Genomic DNA, 19,562 nt, shown 5'->3' on the forward strand with positions numbered 1-19,562 from the left:
GAGGGAAGGAAAGGGTAAGAATGAGAAAGAGGAACAAAAGGAAGGATGAGGACAGGCAGACAAGTTGGCAGATTTTCCAGGAAAACAATGTTTTGTAACCCTTTACACACTCAGATCAAGAGAGAAGGAACACTGAGCACTCCTCCCTCAAGTCAAGGATTTCTTCTTGAGGGGCCACCATGGGCAGAAGACATCAGAAGGCAGTGTCTGATGTTGCCGCTGGTGAGCCAGCCCCATGGAATACAGCCAGCAGGGGAGGACCTGACCCTGCTTTCAGCCTTTGGCCTTAAACACTGTGGGGCTCAGTCAGCTGGCTTGGATCAAAAAGAGCCACCATTCTGCACCCGGTTCTCTCTGTGCTTCAGCCTTTCCCACCACCTTGCCACACAGCCACCCGTACAGCGCTGAATATGGGCCTCCTGATTTGGTCCTTGGGGCTTGAGAACCATATCGCCTCACAACAATATCCAGCGTAAGAACTCAAATTCTCCAGTTCTAATAGGAGGGATTCCCAATGTGACTGGCAGGCATGGTTACACACCAGGTTCCCTCACCTTTGCCTGCTCGCATACAACAAAATACAAGCAGGGGTTCATAGGGCATTAATATGCTTTTCTAATGTAACTGGAAAACCTTCCTACCTTTTCTACAACAGCCAGAAATATGGATTTAGGAGGTTCTTTTTATAGGTTTATAAAATATGCAAAACAGAAACCTGTAATAACCTAGTGGAAACTTGTAAAATATACAAAATAAAAATATGCAAAATTAATACATTTATGCATTTAAAATATAAAAATATTTTGAAGATAAATAATAAATGAAACAATCATCATCTATTTTATTTGGCACCTATCACCAATGAACAGGAATGATGGTTTTTTGACGGACAAAATGTTTCAACAAAGTCAACTCTACATGAGAGGTAAGATGGTGGGGTGGAGTGGAGAGAGAGAGCAGGCTTTGAAGTCAGGATGACCTGGGTTCAAATCCTGCCTTTGACAGAAACTGGTTATGTGACTCTGGTCAAGCCACTCAATCTCTGACCAGGAATGTTAATCAAATGTCCCAGATTAAAACATAATAAGGAAATATTTAACAAAGTAAATGAAAATACAATAGGTTATAGATAATGTTAACATGTGGTTTTTCAATGTCAATAAGCTTCAGCAGAGACCCCTGTATAGTTCCCGGGGTCTCATTTTTATCTGAGTTTGACGTCTTGGCCGTAGGTAACTCTCTATGAATTGCAAGAAAGGTCCTGAACCGGAATGGGAGAAGGAGTTTCCTTGCTGAGGAACTCCTAATGCCAATGAAATCACAGATCCTGTCCCAGTCCGGTGTCTCCATGCCTACATATTCCAAGCTGGGACAACACCCAGATCAATGTGGGTATTCAATGTATAAATTACTATTGGTTCCTAAGACCTGAGTCATTCTCCAAATAGCTGATGGCATTCATTGCCATCACCCAAGTCTCTCTTTAGGTTACGGCTGAAATACTAAACATTTGGAGAGAGGCCAGATACTAAACATTTGGAGAGAGGCCAGAAAATGATTTTATGATCACCAAGAAGCTATAGCGCAGTGAGGGACACCTGTCACATTACATGAGAGGCAGACACCAAATTCTGTGTTCACCAAATAACATGCATTAAAGGTGAGAATCTTGCTTACTAAAGAACAGGTGCAACACAGGTGAGTAAGATTGCATGAGACAGCATTTCTGTCTCTTATAGACATCTGCACCCTCTTAATACAACATGTAACAGCAGCTGGTTAAGTCCAGGGGTTGATGAATCAATGGCGCTGAGAATGCCAAACTCATTCCTTCTATTTTCTTTTTAATAGAAGGCATTTCTGACCAGTGTGGTTGGGGAGTCCAGTGGGAATCCAAGAAGTGAAAGGTCACCGATTAATTTATAGTAACCAGCCTCAGAAGAGGGGGTGGGGAATGGGGTATGTATGTGTGTGGGGTGAGATGGAGTGAAAGAGAAAGAAAATGAATATTTTCTCCTGCCCCTTCTCAGTTGAAGCTGCAGGATCAGTCCTTTCCTGGGATCTTTAGGAATTATGAAAAATAAATCATGAGAAATAAAAAAAAACCCTACAGAGTAAAAAAGAATAAAATTATCTAACACCTCAGCTGCACATCATTATAGAAAACTGTGAGCTTTTTATACACATTACAGTAAGGCAGACATCCCCACTAACAGACTCAGTACGACGGATCAGTAATTGTTTTCATACACTTTAATTAGAAAAACTCAGATGGCTATGAATAATAATGGAAAAGAGAGACTTTTGCACTTGAAAGGTTGAAGTCAATCAAGTGTGAATGACGGCAAAAAAAGAAAAAAAAAGAGACACCAATTCATCAGCCCTCTGTTGTCTCGTGGAGTCTTTAATCATAATTCCTGATTGGGATTCAAGAAGGCAGTAAGCAGAAGTCCTTTGTCTGCCTTCACCTTCCGTCAATTAACTCTCCCCGAAATATAATCATCAACCTCACATGCTCTTCTGCATCTTAATCGGGGCCTCCAAACCAATAAGTCTTGCCCTATATGTGTTTAAGTAATTACCTTTATCTACCTGAATCTTCATATATGCAGTATACCCTTCCCTCCCTGCCCCTAGGGGGAAAAATGGTTTGGTATATGAGATTGTAACAGGCAGGAAATTCCCAGGAGTCCAAGAGAAAGATTCCTAAGGGAAGGGGAGAGGAGTCCAGATACTCTTTGGCTAGGTTTGTGTATGCCTCTGAGCAAAGAGATGGTGGATGAAGATGTCTCTAGAAATCTGTTTGTGGCAATCGGTTTCATTTCCAAACACAAACGTTGGACCCCCTGTTTTCATTTCTTCCTCCTCTGTTAATTTACTCTAGATACTGCATTTTAGAGGCCTTACTCTTGATTCTTTGCTCAAAGGAGTTTAGCTCTGACTTCTCTCAAAAAATAATCCTGCATACATCTATTTCACCAAGGAGCATCTCTTTTCTCTGACAGAAATGGAGGGAAGTGGCCAGTGTAGGTTTTCACTAATGTCGTCTGTCTCCCTCATATCCAAAGCATGCTTAACTGACCAACTACAAATAGGAACTCAGTTTGCAAACGAGAAGACAGAAGCAGTGGGAGAATAATGTATGGCCCAGTCCTTGAAGGTCTGGAGTTCGGGGATATGCTTATGAGAACGCATGGCATGGTTACACTGACACCTGGGCTTCCTTGAATTCACTTCTGGTATAAAAACTAAATTAACCAATCACAAATTAAATGGGACCCTCCAATAACTACAATTACAATTCTGCCTTCTCTTTGTAGGCAAAGGGGAATATGACAACACAAAGTTGAAATGAGGGACTAATTTTAAAAATAACTTCTAAGAATATATCAGTGCATCTATACTTTTGACATCTACTATGTTGTGTAAAGACAACTAAGGACCCCAATCAGGACCCTAAGTCACTGTAAGAGCCACAATCAAAGAAACATTCAGATATTTTCCCCATAGGTCACTAAATGCAGAAAGGTGGACCTGGAAATTTTGAAAAAGCAAGAGTTGAACCAGTAGGGTTTTCTAGTAAAGAGGTAATTAACCTGAAAATTTATCAATGAGTCACCATTCCCAAGCATTTTGGTGAAATGGGGTTTCATGCTGGTATGAGGTAGGTCTGCAAGGCAGATATGAGAAGCAACAGGTAGTGTTTTGTGGAAGCCTACCATAGCCTCAAAACCCATACCAGAAAAAATGATCCAAATGCTTCTCTAGATCAACAATGACAGGAACAGGGTGAAAGACTGAACAGGTCAAAATCCTATTGCATGACAGAGTAACAACGAGGCATTTTTAGCTGGTAAGTGATAAAACAGCAGCTAATACTCAACATTTGGTGATGAAACAAAGAAAGTGATTCCACCACAGCTGCTTTTGGGCTGACAATATTACTTGATAAGATTTCAACTTTTTGACCATCCCAAATCCACCCTTCTGCTGGGAATAAAGCATGTCCAACCTCAATTTCCTCTCATTCTTGAATTCAGCAAGTATTTACTGAGCAGTTAACATGTTGTATGGCACTTTGCTAGGCACTGTAGGGATACAGAGAATAAGACAGGTTTCCAGCATCTGCATGAACCTTATATTCTATTAGGGGAGAGGACACGCACATGAACAACTCAAGGCAGTCTATAATGAGTGTTTTAAGAGGACCCCGAGGGGGGAGACATTATTTTCAGCTTGGGGGGAAAAGGGACAACAGTCAGGGATGGCTTTGTCCTGAGGAAATGGCATTTTACTGGCCCTTAAGGAACCAGTAGGTTTGAGAATAGGATTTCAGGTGGAGGAAAATGCATTAGGAAAGGCAAAGAGTTGGGAAGTGGAAGCCATGTTTAGGAAAGTCAAATAGATCAAATTGGCAGAACTGTAGGATTAGGGTAGATTAACAATGGTAGGCTGAGATGGAAAGATAAACTGAGGCCAAACCATACAGGCCCTTGAATGCCAAGCTGAGAAATATGGACAGGGTAGATAAGGGACCACTGATGTTTCTGCGCCAGGGAAGATATGGGATCAGAGTAGGGTACAAGACAGAAGAAAAACTTGGAACACACTGGAGGATGAGGGGACAGGATCCTTGTCACAGTCATGTGTCATTTGAGAGCTCATTCACCCCTCATCCTGCTTTTTTCGGTCAAAGAGTTCAAATTTGGGGTTATAGTTCTCCTTTCAATCACAACCCTTTGCTCTCGTGTTGGGAGGCATCATTGTAGACATGAATCTCCCCTTGAATACCCTGGCTTCCTAGTTTGTCCACCTTCTTAACTCCCATGATTTATGTCGTCACCCCACATACCTTGTCAGACTCATCATTAACCCTAACTGTTCTTGCTTTATCAACTCTTAACCCTGAAATTCCTCTCTTATCATAAGTTCATCTACTTCCATTTCTCCTTTTGCCTTCTACCCCTTCCTTCTCTAATCCTGCTTGTGTGCTACTGAAAATGGTTGGGATAAGTCACAACCATGCTGACTGGGTCTGCTACAAAACCCAGTTATGTGTCAGCTAATTTCAACGGGGCTCTCACTGCTACGTGGCAATCCTTTTACTCTTCCTCGATGGTCCAATACGCTCTCCCTAACAATCATTCTAAACTTTCTCATTGCTCAAGACCTCTATGCCATCGTATCCCTAGGACGATAAGACTTTGCCTAGTTGAGAAAATGAAGGCTATCCACTGTCAACTAGTATTTATTAAGTTTTCTCCATGGTTACCAATGATCTTCTAACTGCTACATTCAATGGCCCTTTCACCGTCCTCTCTATGTAACCTCTCTGTGGTTAACACTAACTCTTTGGTGTCTACACTGATGGTGCCCAACTCTGACAGAAATGGGGTCAGGATCCCTGTGGGCCACATGGGTTTCTGACTTAGAAAACTACATGTTAACATTATCTACGTCACATTTGTATTTTTATTTATTTTGTTAACTATTTCCCAATTTACTCCAGGCCATGGCTTTTTTTTTTTTGATAACTCATCTCTATATCATCTCTTCTACCTTTCCACCAATACTGTCATTAACTTATTTAAGGCACTCGTCATTTCTAGTCTGGGTAATTTCAGTAACCTAACTGAGCTCCAATCTATCCTCTGTAAAACAGTCAAATTAGCATTCCTAAGACACTGACCTATGTCAGTCCTTTACTGAGAAAAAGCATTAGTGGCCTCCCTTTGGCCCTTAAAATAAAATAAATGCCTAAGGTTGGCATTTCAAGCCCTCCATAATCTGGCTTCCACCTACCTTATTCTGTATTTCTCCCCATCATAGCCTCAACATTCCAGCCAAATTTATGCACAAGTTACTTCATAAACTGGACATTCTATTTTCTGACTCTGTGACCACAGGCTGACTCCTCCATGCCAACACCTCTCAGGATCTACAGCTTCAAATGACTGATGGTTCCCAGGATGGCAGGACACTCAGAAGTCACCTTCATTTTGCAGATGAGGAAACTGAGGCCCAGGAAGTTAAGTGGCAGAGTCCGCTGACTGACACTAAATCCAGCGGTTTCCCTTTTATGCCCAGAGCTAGAACAAGTTGCATGAAAGAGAGAGGAGTGAACTATGCTTGCAAGGGCACATTAAGTCAGACTATTGTTATTATTACATATTTTTTTTGCTTTTCTTTTGGAGGGGGGAAGGCAGGGCAATTGGGGTTAATTGACTTGCTCAAGGTCACATGTGTTAAGTGTCTGAGGCTAGATTTGAACTCAGGTCCTCCTGACTCCAGGGCTGGTGCTCTATTCACTGTGCCACCTAGCCGCCCCAAGAGTCAGACTGTTGATGGCCTACAAGACTAGGCTGAATGCGTTTGTTTTCTCTCCCACATGCAATAGGAAGTCTTGGAATGTTTGTGAGGATGAGAGCAGCAAAGTCCTATCTGTGCATTCAGGTAGATTATTTTAACACCTGTATGGGAGGGATTGGAGAGAAGAGAGCACAACGATTCGTGGAAGAGGTAAGAAAGCACGCCTCTAGGTTGGCAAGAGTATGAGCGAAGGGGCGGGCGGGATATATATATTTCCATGCTGCTGCACAAGCTTAAACCTAAAAGACCGCTGAGTATCTGTGAAGGCTTATCAAGGGTCAGCATCTAAGAGTTTACGGCAGACGTGGAAAACTGAGTGCAGGAACAAATCTGGGCCGGGAATCCAGTGCTGCACCAGCAGGGAAGCTGCAGAAGAGGCCAGGGCTTATTATTCACCTGGCCCAAGCTATCTCCTCAAAGCTCTGGCTCTTCTATGACAGCCAGGTGTACTTCCTTCCTCTGCCTTGCACTGTGTTGGCTGGGTCACAGCTGGAGGTGGGGGAGGCCTCTACGGTGCTGTGTCGGTAAAGTGGGATGTAAGAGGTGCTGTAGAGGTAGATGTAGCAGCTGATTGGGTATAAGGACAGAGGGAAAGAAGAGTTAAAGACAGCTTTAAGGTTTCCAGCTCAGAAACCTTAGGAGGGTGGTGGTGTCATCAAGAGAAAAGGGAAATTAGGAAGAAGGGCAGGGCTTGAGGGAGAGGTGATGAGCAAACACTTTTGGAAATAGTGAGCTAGAGATATCTAGCGGATGCAAATGTGGGGCTGGAAGGAAGGAAACAAGCAAGTCCTTATCAAAGATAAGGGGGATGGGGAGGAAAAAGAGGATCAGGCATGAATATACAGAAGACCTGAACCCATGGGGGTGGGTGAGATGTTTAAGGAAGAGGGCTTTTTGTGTGCATGATGGACCCTTGTGGCAGCCTGGTGAAGCTTCTTGGGTCCCCCGTGGGCCCCTTCCCAGAATCGCAATGATTGCCCATATTCATACTCAATAGAAATGCTAAATTTCACTTAGAGGCTGGTGAAAATAAAGATGTGATTTTTTTTTTTCATCCAAATTCAAAGACCTCCTGAAATCTATCTATAGATAGATCTGTGGACCCATGTGAATGATCCTTGGTTTAGAGAGAAAAGTCATATAACTAAAGTGAGCTTTAAGATAGGTACTTGGAATGTCCATAGCCTTGCTTTTAATGCTTGCAACTATGGTAGAAATGCTTAGTAATTTGAACTAGGCAACTCTGGGTTATCTACCCAGTACAGACAGTATTAAATAGTGAACTACACAGGAGGATTCAGGTTTGCTGCTGCATTGTAATCAGCTGTAGAGATACACAAGACTGTATCCTTCTGCTCTAGGTTGGTTTTAATAAGAAAAGATGGGAACAAGACGTTTCCTCACCTTTCAAGACGGTTATTTGCCTTTCTTTGTATCTGCAGACCTTAGCACAGGGCCTGGCATAGAGTAGGTGCTTAAAAATGCTTGCTGACTTGACTTGGTAACAGAGAATGAGCTAAGGCCGCTCAGTTTGGCATGGACTTTTGGAACTGCCTATAAGCTCAAGGGCTGAAGAAGGCAGAAGAGTGCATGCTGCCCACAGCTGGCTTGCAGGCCTGAGAGGTCCCGATTGTGACCCCTGGGGGAACCACCCTGATCCTGAACGCTTTCCTCATATAAAAGGACAGGAGTTATACAGGAGACGCCCAATCCCCTAACCAAAGGTATGGAACAATCAACTCCAGCACCCCACTCCACTTTCAAGGGGTTACCATTACAGACCATTCCTTCTCTTCCTGACTGACTCTATCCTTGTGGAGTTCACACCCATGCAACATCTGAATGTCGTTCTCAGGTTTACATAAATATATCTAGACACAGATATGGCTTTAGACAACACCTTAGATTTGCTTCTCTTGGAAGCCAATCTTCATAGCTGCTGCTAAAGAAGAAACTGGCTTTTCAAGTCTTATGGCTGTCAAGTCTAAGCCAAATAATGTTTTTTGGTTTCTTTTTTTTCCTCCAAAGTCATGGTAGTCCAAAAAAAGAAAACTCTAAAATAGCTCCAAGTGGTCCCATTTATTGAAAAATTCTTTGGCCATTCATACTTGCTAGTAAAAAGGAGGTATATGGAATAAATGCAGAGGGGGGAAGGAGAAGGGGAATAGGATGGGAAGGAAAGAAGGGAGGGAGGGAGGAAGGAAGAAAGGAAGAAAGGAAGGAAGGGAGGGAGGGAGGGAGGAAGAAAGGAAGGAAGGAAGGAAGGAAGGAAGGAAGGAAGGAAGGAAGGAAGGAAGGAAGGAAGAAAGAAAGGAAGGAAGGAAGGAAGGAAGGAAGGAAGGAAGGAAGGAAGGAAGGAAGGAAGGAAAGAAGGAAGGAAGGAATGAAGAAAGGAAGGAAGGAGGGAATGAAGAAAGGAAGGAAGGAAGGGAGGCAGGGAGGAAGGAAGGAAGGCTTTAGTAAAACCTATAATCTATTATATACTAGGTTAGTCTATGGGTTTCCATAATCATCTTCTCCCCACTCATACGACATACCTAAATGTCAAAACAATTTAACCATAAGGCCCAGTCACTTCAAGGTCAGAGGTAGTAAGACTGATGCCTTTAAAGCTAAATAATTAAAAGGAAGTTCAAAGCATTATTTTCCCTTGCAGCAGATTACTTTGGAATTCTTTTTCAACGTGCCCCACAAACAAGCTGAGCTTGACTTAGATCCTCATTAACCAGAGAGACCAAGAACGACTGAAGGGACTCTTCAGAGGTCACTTAGTTTGTCTTGCATCTAAGCAGGACCCTCCCCCTGCCTCCACTCCCCACAACTGAGAAGTGGGTGTGTTGTCCCTGCTTGAGGACCAGCAGCTATGGAGTCACTACCTTCTGCTCTAACACTGTTAGGTACTAGGAATCTTTTACTCTTATCAAGCTGAATTCTATGTTTTTGAAGTGTCTACTCATCGCTCCCACTTCTATCCTCTGGAACAAAATACAAGAAGCCTAATCTTTCCTCACCCCTCCCTGCCATGTCTTCTCTTCTGTAGGCCAGTGGCATCCAACTCAAAAAGAAACAGAGGGCACTAAACTGTACTTTATGGGCCACATATTGACTTAAAAAGCCACATATGAAAATTACATTGTATTGTGTTTTTGTTTATTTTGTTAAATATTTCCTGATTACATTTTAATCTGGTTTGGGCAGCCCTCAGGAGTGCTGTGGGCTGCACGTCTGATTACTCAGCTCCAGGTAAACCAGACCTGTTCTCATCACCCTCTTTCTAGATATGGTCCAGCGCATTAAAGTCCTTCCTGCAGTGTGATACCCAGACCTGAACACAAAACATTTTACAGATGGGGAAACTAAGGCCAAGCAAGTAAAGTGACTTGTCCAGAGACCCTCAGATAAAAAGTATCACAGGTGAGATTCAAATTCAGATCTTGTGGCTCCAAGTCCCACACTCTCTTCACTGCACTGAATCTCATCTCTCTTGTTCTGGACACTAGGCTTCCATTAATGTATTCTAAGACATCATTCACTTTTCGGCTTCCATAGAACACTCAGTAACAGTTGACAGGTTCTCCCGAAGTCTCTTCTTCTCCAGACTAAACCAGGAATGGCATAGTTTCTAACCATCCTGGTCACAGTTCTCTCAACAGACTTCACTTTGTTTTTCCTAAAAATCTGGTACCCATAACTCCTAATCAGTCCATTGCTTTGCAGCAAAGTAGGCAGAAGATATTCCTTTCTTGGTCTAGTTTCCTACCTATGCCAGACTGGGCACAATGCCAGGGAACCTTAAGATCCTGGGTTCTCCATTTCTCTCTCTTTTTTTTCTTCCCAAGATCTGAGTTAATCTCATTATCCCTAATACAGTATTTAGACATAACACCTACAGACATACTCCAAAGGATTATGTGAACATTCAGAAAAACAGGTGAGAATATCGGTCCAACACATGGCCATAGCACCAGAACAAGAGGGACAGAGGGAAGAGGGGGAGACAGGAAGAAATGAGAGCCTGCGACAGAAACACAAACACAAAAAAAGAGACAAGAAGGATTCGAGTGAAAAGCTTCATTAGAGTCAGAGAGGCAAGTGACGGCAGCATACCAAGGTCACTTCTAATTTAGCCCATCTAATTGGCAAACATGTTTCCAAATGGCTATCATCTCACAGGGCTCAGAATTAATGAAGCCCGATTATTTTCATTACCTTCATCTGAGATGGAAAAAAGAATGAAACAGCCAACACAAAAGCAGGCTGAGGAAGCTGGAGGGGTGGGGAGGGGAGTCACTGTGTGAACAGGTGAAACACTCTTCTTGAGGCACGGACAGAAAAGAAAAGAAAGACCTGAAAACCAGTTGTCTTGAGTTGTTTCCTGCTTAAGAAAAAATAAAATAATGACTAAAGAAAAGAGGGAAAAGGCAAAGATCTGAGAACAAATTCTAGATAGGCGCCACACACAGGAATGTGAGAAACAATGGCCAAAAGGGCAGAAAGCTGGAGACTCTACATGGGAGAAAAAAGCAGGGCGGGGGGAACCTGAATAAACACTACAAAAGAGAAAGGAAAAAGAGAGGTGAAGATCAAGTTGTTGGTGGGAGAGGGAGAGGCTGCTCAAGGACTAATCTCTTCTCTTTTGACGCAATCCATCAGGTTGGGCAGACATAGAATAAACCACACATCTCATCTGCACTGAAGGAGCTCTCTGCAGAAGCCATGTGGTGCCAGAATTACAGTGAAGTAGCTGTTATTGGAAAGAGGATTAGGCTAGTTTCGAGCAGCTGAAGTAGCAAAATAGTCTTTTCCAAATTAATTAATTGGTCAGTAACAACACCCCACTAACTGTGGTCCCCTCCCTTGCAAACAAGCAGACAAATGTCCCCACCAGGAGTAAGAGGCCCTGGTGCAGGGGGGACAGCATGGCATTCATTGATACCTACTGCATACCGTAGGTAAACAGGCAAGGAGTATTGAGAAACTACAAATTCAAATCCAGCTCCCTAATGATATCTTCAGAGTAATTTCCTCTCATCTTCCCCAGTTTTTGTAAACTTCCTCTTTTCATAGATGATCTGTAATGATACTGCCTTGGACTCTGGTGCTGGTGGGTCATACAGAAAGTAAGAAAGGTGCGACTTTCCAAGGACAGGGCCAATCCTGGTCATTCCCAACAGAATATATTCTTCCAGCCTCCTTGTTGGTATAAAAAGAAGGGGGCCCATGAAAGACACAGATATGAGATGCAGAGCATAAGCAAGCAGCTGTTACCATGGCAACAGACATATTAGACACTGCAGGTTCCTGAAAGCTGTCTGATAAGGTATTATTAACTGAAGCCTCCTCAAAACACTCTCCATTTACAACTGAACGGAAAGACATTGTGTAGAAAGTAATCTACTTCCATTTATCGGGGTGGAATTAACTTTTAGTGGGAATGAAATCTGTTTCAGGCTTGATTCTGAGGTCTCAGACCAAGAGGGCAAAAATATTTACGAGAATTAACAGAATTATATACCCCGGGCAATACATAGGTTTGTGAGGGGCTGTCTTCCTTTTGGTTTTTTGTGTCTTTTTCTATTCCGTAGCAGAAGGAACTATCTAATTGGGGACAAACCCTCTCTTAATGACAAGAAGGCAATCCCTTCTCTTCCGCTGATATCTTCAGTAACACCAAAGGAAACAACAGTCCACTGATGTGCACAACAAAACTCTTGAGCCTTGGGTCCCACAGAATTCATGTTTTTCCATCTTGAACCTGACACCCCATTTCTGAAGACTGTTCTGAATACTAGGAAGGACATCTCTAAGCTGTAATTTAAATACAGTCAAAAGAGAGAGTCATAAAAATTGCCAACACCGTTTATCAGGTGATGTAGGGGCTTTCCAAACCAAATTTAGTCATTCTCATGAGAGAGGGATTGGTAAGGCTAAAATTTCCAAATGCCAGATAGGTACAGAAGAAGGTTGTTAGCTCTCTCCTTGGCAAGTTTTATTTCCCAATCTCTAACCATGAGGAAATGACCTCTCTTAGAGAAAAAGAAAAGGCAGCTAGATGGTGCAGTGGATAGAGAACCAAGTCCTGAGTCTGGAAGACTCAAGTTCAAATCTGGTCTCAGACACTCACTAGCTGTGTGACCCTGGGAAAGTCACTTCACCCTTTTTGCCTCAGTTTCCTCATCTGTAAAATGAGCTGGAGAAAGAAATAGCAAACCACTCCAGTATCTTTGCCAAGTTCGTCCATGAGGTCATGTAGAGTCAGACACAACTGAAAGATGACTCAACAACAACAGAGGAAAAGGGTACGGGAGTCCAGACGTTGGGCACATGGATTCACCTCTTGACTTTTTCACATGAAAACATGGATCTCTTCTAAGCAGGCTGGCTCCTTCTGCAATTCTTACTATTCGTTTCTCTTTTGTTTTTTTTTAAAACAAACATAACTTTCTTTTTAGAACGAAGGGTTGCATAGATGTTGTTTTAGACTTTAGAGAATTTAGTCATTGTCTGAATGACACTTCTCATCATAGATTGCATTCATGGCTTCCTGCTCCAGCTGGCTGAAAGAAACAGACGCCAGGCACTGACTTCTTCACTTGGTCGACAGTAACAGTAATCAATCAATGATTTTACTCTCGTGGCTAAATGTCTAATAAGACCATGACAAAAAGTGACCCCAGCGGACATGATCCTATCCACATACAAATGACAATTCCCATGTTGTCAAAATAACAACAACAATAACAAAAAAAAAAAAACCAAAACCTTAAAACAAAATAAAACAACATCATGATGTTCTTGCTAGAAGATTAATGCAGAGGGAAAACCACTGACTTTGGAGTCACATGACCTGAGTGAGTTAAGGCAGGGAGCATTTAGTAGGCACCTGCGATGTCCTCAGGTGAAATGCCAGCTGTGCTCCTTACTACTTCTGGGACACTCTGGGCAAGTCGCAACTTCTATTAGACTCAGTTTCCTCATCTGTAGGGTGAAGGGGCTGGACTGAAGACCTCTAATATCTCCTTCCAGTTCTATGATCCTATAGACTCCAGTCATTCTGGCTACTATCTCAGACATTTTAGCTGTGCATGTGTGTGTGTGTGTACCTATACACACATATATACATGCAGAGAAGGAGAAAGGTTTATATTCTTGCTGATAAGTATATAATACCTTCTTCAGCAATATACAATTCCCCTGTAGCAATTTTACAGATGACATAAAATAATTTATGATATATTTGTAAATGATTGGAGGTACCTTTTAAAATTGTATCTATTTTCTTTTGAGACATTCTCCAATAAACATCCAAACAAATTCCCCTACTAATTTCATCCCCTCCTCCAAAGTTCTTCTTCTTATTATTTTTTAACTCTTTTTTTTTTTGAGGGGGAAGGCAGGGCAATTGGGGTTAAGTGACTTGCCCAAGGTCACACAGCTAGTAAGTATCAAGTTTCTGAGGCCCGATTTGAACTCAGGTCCTCCTGACTCCAGGGTCATAGTTCACTATTCATTGAGCCACCTAGCTGCCCCCAAAGTTCTGATTATTAACAGATAAGAGGCATGTGTCCCACTAAGTTCATCAGAATGGTACCACAAATGACTGTTGTAGCATCTTTAGAGATGCCTTCTGGGGACAGGTCCTAGGTAACAGTGAACAGCTACAATCATCATCACATGGAGAAGATTCTCAGCAAAGTTCTTAATAATCACCTTACTCCAGCCAGTTACCAACTCAGGTACTGTGTTCAGTGCTAGGGATTCAAATATAGGTGAAAACACAGGCCCTGCTTCAAGGATCTCTCATTCTAAGAGGGGAGACAACATGGAAATCTTTATACAGATATAAAATATATACAGTCTAAGTGGGAGATAGTCTGAGAGGAAAGGTATTGGTGGGTGGGGGGGGGCTGGTTAATGGAGTTAGGAGGACCTGGGTTCAAATCTATCCTCAGAAACTTTCTATGTGACCCTGGGAAACTCTATTTGCCTCAGTTTCCTCATCTGTAAAATGCGCTGGAGAAGAAAATGGCAAATTACTCCAGTGTCTTCGCCAAGAAATCTCCAATAGTCTTACAGAGTCAGACATGCCTGAACAATAGCAACAGTAATGCCAACAACAATAACATGTAGGAGGGTGGTATGCAGGAGGGGTGGGGCAGACAGCCCAGGAAAGACCTCAGGAGCAAGGCAGGACTGAGCTGAATCTTGAAGGAAGCCTGAGGAATCAGGAAGTGGAAGTGAGGAGCGAGAGGAGTCCAGGTGTGGGGGGCATGGGAGCTGGAACACTGTGCACTTGGAATGTCGGGAAGGGCAGCAGTGCTGGATTGTGGAGTGTGTGAAGGGAAGTAACAGAAAAGAAGAATGGAAAGGAAGGGGCCTGGTTGTAAGGAGAGGACTTGATACTCGGTCCTGGTGGTGGCAAGGATCCACTGTGGCTGACTGGGTAGTGGGATGATACAGTCAGGCCTTGCTTTGGGAAGCTCACCCTGGATGGGTTTGACTAAGGAGTGATTTGGGCCCAAAAGACCCCCCAGTAGTGACTGCAACAGTCCAGGTGCAAGGGGATGAGGCTCGCACCAGGGTGGGGGCAGCATTGGAGGGGAGAGACGGGTGGATTCAAGAGATGTCCGAAAGATAGATACAACAAGATTTGGCAAATGGACTGAATTTGGGGTGGGGTGACCGGGAATGGCGAGTGAGAGTGAGGAGTCAAGAAGGACGTGCAGGTTGTGAGTCCAGGTGACTGTGGAAGGATGGCGGTGCCCTTGGTGGTAATAGAGATGTTCAGAAGAGAACAGAGTTTTTGGGGAAAGATAACGAATTCTGCTTTGGACATGCTAAATTTGAAATGCTTGCTATGTGAAATGTCTAAAAGGGGGCTGATATGATAAGACTGGAGCTCAGGAAAGGAGTTAGGGGTGGTTATAGGGCTCTTGAAGTCATCAGCACGGAAATGATCATTGAACCCATGGGGGATGATGAGGTCAACAAGTGAGAAGAGAGCTCAGTTTCCCGCCTTAGGGGACACTCATGGTTAATGGGAACAATCTGAATGATAATCCATCAAGAGAGAATGAAAAGTAATGGTCAGATAGGCAGGAGGGGAACCAGGAGATAGTAGTATCATGAAAACCTGAAGTAGAGAGTATCCAAAAGAAGACCATCACTGGTAGTATCAAGGGCTGCAGACAGGGTCCAGAAGGAAGAGGACAGGGAAAAGGTCATTGGATTTGGTATTTAAAAGATCAGTGGTAATTTTGGAGAAAGGAGTTTTTGTGAGACGATGAAGCTGTAAGACAGACTCCAGAGGGCTAAGCATTAAGTGAGAGGGAATGGAACAGATACACTGACTGTAGATGGCTTTCTCAAAGAGTTTAGCCATGAAAGGAAGGAGAGCTAAAGTAAGATAGCTAGCAGGGATGGGGAGGGTTTTTTAAGGATGGGAGAGATGTGGGTATATTTGTAAGCAGCAGGGAAGCAGTCAGTGACAGGGAAAGATTAAAGATTAGTGAGAGAAGGGGGATCACAGAGAGGGCAATCTGCCAGAGAAGACAGGATGGGAACAAGCGTACATGAAAAAGAATTTCCCTTTAACATGAAATATGTTTTATTAGTACAATTATAAATTAGATGATATAATTCTAGTACTTTGCAAGGCTTACAGCATGAGGTATGTGTTAGCTAGTTATTAGTTAATTTACTGATTTCCCACACTTTACACTTACTTTCCTATTTGCACCTTTCCCTCTCCATCTTTCAGAAAAAAGGAGGTGCTTTATTTTCTATTCTAAATCAGTCATGCAAAGAATTATGGGTCCAAAGTCCCAAGGCTTAAATGAAATTAGACCAATAATATGATCACACTATAAGCACAAACTCTAACAAGTACTGAAAACATTGCTTCCGGCACTGTTCCTCTGCTGGCTACCAACACTCACGCTCACCAGATGCTTCATGGTAAAGAGGTTGCTAAGTGAAAATTCTGAGCTCCATTCTCACATTTGCAACCATCTACTTTTCCTCTTAAAGATAACTTTTCAATGACTTCCACAAATTTATATGAGAATTGCCATTTAAAAAATGTTAATGGAAAAACTAGTATTAAATTTTCCTCCACATATCTTTAAGAGGCCTGTGGAGCTTGTGAACAAGCTTCTCACTGATCATCTACCAAGGTAACTTTAACGAGCAGTACTCATAACTGGATAGCAAATAAATGCAATAATTTAGCAAGAAAAATAACAGACCAGGGGATACTTGTAAATTATATCTGTTACTTTCATAACATGGACTTTTAAAAAACCTAAGTCACCCCAGCCACATGTTAAGAGAAGTGTCTGACAACATTCTAGCATTGCATTTTTTCCAGATTAACTATGGATGATTTGTTATATTTGGTGTTTTTACAGCAGATGTCTCAAGAAGTGTTTATGATAGCAGCCCCCCATTACTTGGGTGAGAAAACTCATTAGGTATTACCTGCATTATATTTGAACAGTTTTCAACTTAATAAGTGACTTGAACCATTAAGATAGGAAATGACTGCCATCTTCAAGTATCTGAAGGGCCATCGTGTAAGAAGAAGGATTGGGAGAGTTACAGTCAGCCCAATAAGACCAAATCAGGAATGATGGATAGAAGCTGCAAAAAGGCAAATAGAGAGGACTGAGGAAAAGGAAAATTTCCCAACAATTCGAGTCATCTAAAAATAGAATAAGTAGCCTTGGGAGATGATAGGTTCCCTTCTCACTCAAGGTTGTCAAGCAAAGACCTTGATGGCCAACTTGTTGGATGTGATGTAGACAGGATTCTTGTTCAGTTACTGATTGATTGGCTTAGACTGTCACAAGGCCTTCTGAACTCAGATTTTGGGGTTCTCTAGGATCAGGTCAAAATTGCAGCAATAATTTTTAGCAATGCTCTCCAAGAATGTGAGCAATCCACATTCCCATACAAAGTGGGCAGGGACAAATCGGCCCCTTATGTGTGGTTAGCTATTCTCTGCATTGATGAAAAGTGGACAAGTTGGGCTTGCATCATGCATCTGAGAAGCCCCTGAAGATATTGCATCCTAAAATGCTTGGTCAGATGTCCTGAGAAGAGGAAAGGATCTAGGGGAGCTTAATAAATAAATACAAATTCACAACTAACAGGGCAGCGAGGAAATGCTAAGGTTAAGTATGCCCTGTTCCATCCCAGGAGAAGGGAAAGAGGAATAGGATTTGGATGGCTTTTGCTCTGTTTTGTTATAGAATCCGGTGGATTTTGTCTCATTTCCCCCCAAGTCAGTTGTGGGGGAAACAAGTGGTGGGCGCCTTGACCTACCGTCATGATGAGCTTTTCGACACAGTCTGGGGCCACACTGTGGAGGTGGGTGAGGTGTAGCTGCAGGTGGATCTTGTTATTCAGCATGTCCTGGCAGAGCGGGCATCGTAGCATGGGCTGCACTGAGTGCTGAGTCATGGCGTGCACCCGAAGCCTGTTCACATCAGCATTACTGTACTTACAGTAGGGACACTGGAACATCTGCACGAGAAGGGAGGGAGATAGATTCCAACCAGCACCATGCCCTCCTCCTCCTCCCCGCCCCCTTTCCATCAGTGCTGCTGAGATCAGTTGCCTGGTCCCCTGCCTCCCAGACTGGGCCGAGCTGTGTGGCTCACCTGCTCTGCTCTGGCCTCCTCGGATGTTTTGGGTCGCTTGGAAGAGAGGGGAGGCTCCGAGCTACTTGGGAAGGACGCACGTTTGGAGGCTGCAGGACACTCTGGGAGCTCCTTCTCTGCTTGGCTCGACGATGCTACAAGAGAGAATTGAAGTTACATGACGGTATCCGTGCCCGGCCAGCTGCAATGGGGTTGCTGCTGGGTGAAAACCAACATCCATTTATAGCACAGGATTTCTTGAAAAATCAAGATTCCAAGAGGATGAACATTCAGGCCGGCAAACATGTGGGAAAGGAAGCGGCTTTCTTTCTCACTCTCAGCGCTCTAAGCATCAAAAGACTAGGAAAGGAAAAGGTAAGATGCTGGGATACCAAATCTTAGAAGGGGACTTGGGGGGCTCTAAGCTAAAAACACTCAACTTGCCTCAGACTCCCCAGATCAGGATTTAAACTCTTGCTTATGTGCATGTGTGTATAATATCAAAACGAGAGATTTGAAGAGTACTTTGCAGAAACTTAAAGAGCTATATAAATGCTATTATTATTATTATCATCATTACTACATTAGTAAGTATGTTGAAAGGGCAGATGGTTCTTTGTGATTACAACTAGCATTAAGATTCATTAGGTTCACTTACCCACAGGGATGGGATCCTACCCATCTTTTTGCCCCCAAAGCTCTGCACTACAGTAAAAGAAGGGGCACTCTAGAGAAAGTCAAATTAACTAGCATTTATTAAATGCCTACTATGAGACGGGCCCTATCAAGCGCTGGGGATACAAAAGGAAGCAAAAGATAGTCCCCGTGCCCTCAAGGAGCTCCCAGTCTAATGGGGGAGATAACATGCAAACAAATATACACAAAGCAAGATATCAACAAGACGAATTGGGGTGTAGGGTGTGGTGGGCTAGGCCCAGAGGGTAGGCACTAACAGTAGCATGTCCACTTGGGAGAGTTTTGTTCTGAGCTAACAGGAATATTCTGGATCACATTCTAGTAGATGCTCTAGAGAAAAACTCACTAGAATGCTAGAATATTAGTTCTAAGGAAAAGCATCTCTACCCTGTTGACCAAAGCCACCCATTTACTTATTCAGTTATTCTTAATGTGAGGGAGAACCATCTGAAATCTAGGTGGTAGAAAACAGTAACAGAGAAAATACTAAAGGAGTGAGTCTTGCTCTGGGAATGATTTGGAAGATTCTTTGACATGAAATTAGCAAAATTAATTATTTACTCTCAGCACATACAACTTCTTTACCATAGCATGGTACAAATGTCAAGATGGCAAGTTGAATGGGTGGGTTTAAGTCTGGTCACAGAGAGTCCTTAAAAGTTTGCTTTTTTGTTACTCAGATCACAAATCTTCCTTGCTTGATAGCTAAAAGTTTTAGACTTTTGCTATAACCAATGGCAATGGCTATATGTCAATGATCAAAGAAAAATATCATTAAAATCATCAGAGAGAAAAAGAAAGGGAAAAGAAGAGAGGAGAAGAGAAGCAAGGAGAAAAGTGAGGGGAGGGGAGGGG

The 19,562-nt window shown here is 42.8% G+C and overlaps 1 protein-coding gene across 1 annotated transcript in view; it reads right to left on the reverse strand.

Annotated features, from left to right (window-relative positions):
* The window catches only part of ZFHX3 (zinc finger homeobox 3), a 222,878-nt gene that overhangs the window by 30,027 nt on the left and 173,289 nt on the right, over window positions 1-19,562 (reverse strand). The window contains exons 6-7 of the mRNA XM_069085456.1: window positions 18,033-18,166; window positions 17,695-17,895 (exon numbers count right to left, since the gene is read on the reverse strand). Coding sequence (XP_068941557.1) covers window positions 17,695-17,895; window positions 18,033-18,166 — 335 coding nt within the window. The remainder of the gene's footprint in view (window positions 1-17,694; window positions 17,896-18,032; window positions 18,167-19,562) is intronic.

The sequence above is a fragment of the Petaurus breviceps genome, unplaced genomic scaffold, assembly GCF_028583685.1.
Source record: "Petaurus breviceps papuanus isolate PSGF00001 unplaced genomic scaffold, PetGlider_PUasm1.0 176, whole genome shotgun sequence".
In the NCBI taxonomy this organism is placed as follows: domain Eukaryota; kingdom Metazoa; phylum Chordata; class Mammalia; order Diprotodontia; family Petauridae; genus Petaurus; species Petaurus breviceps.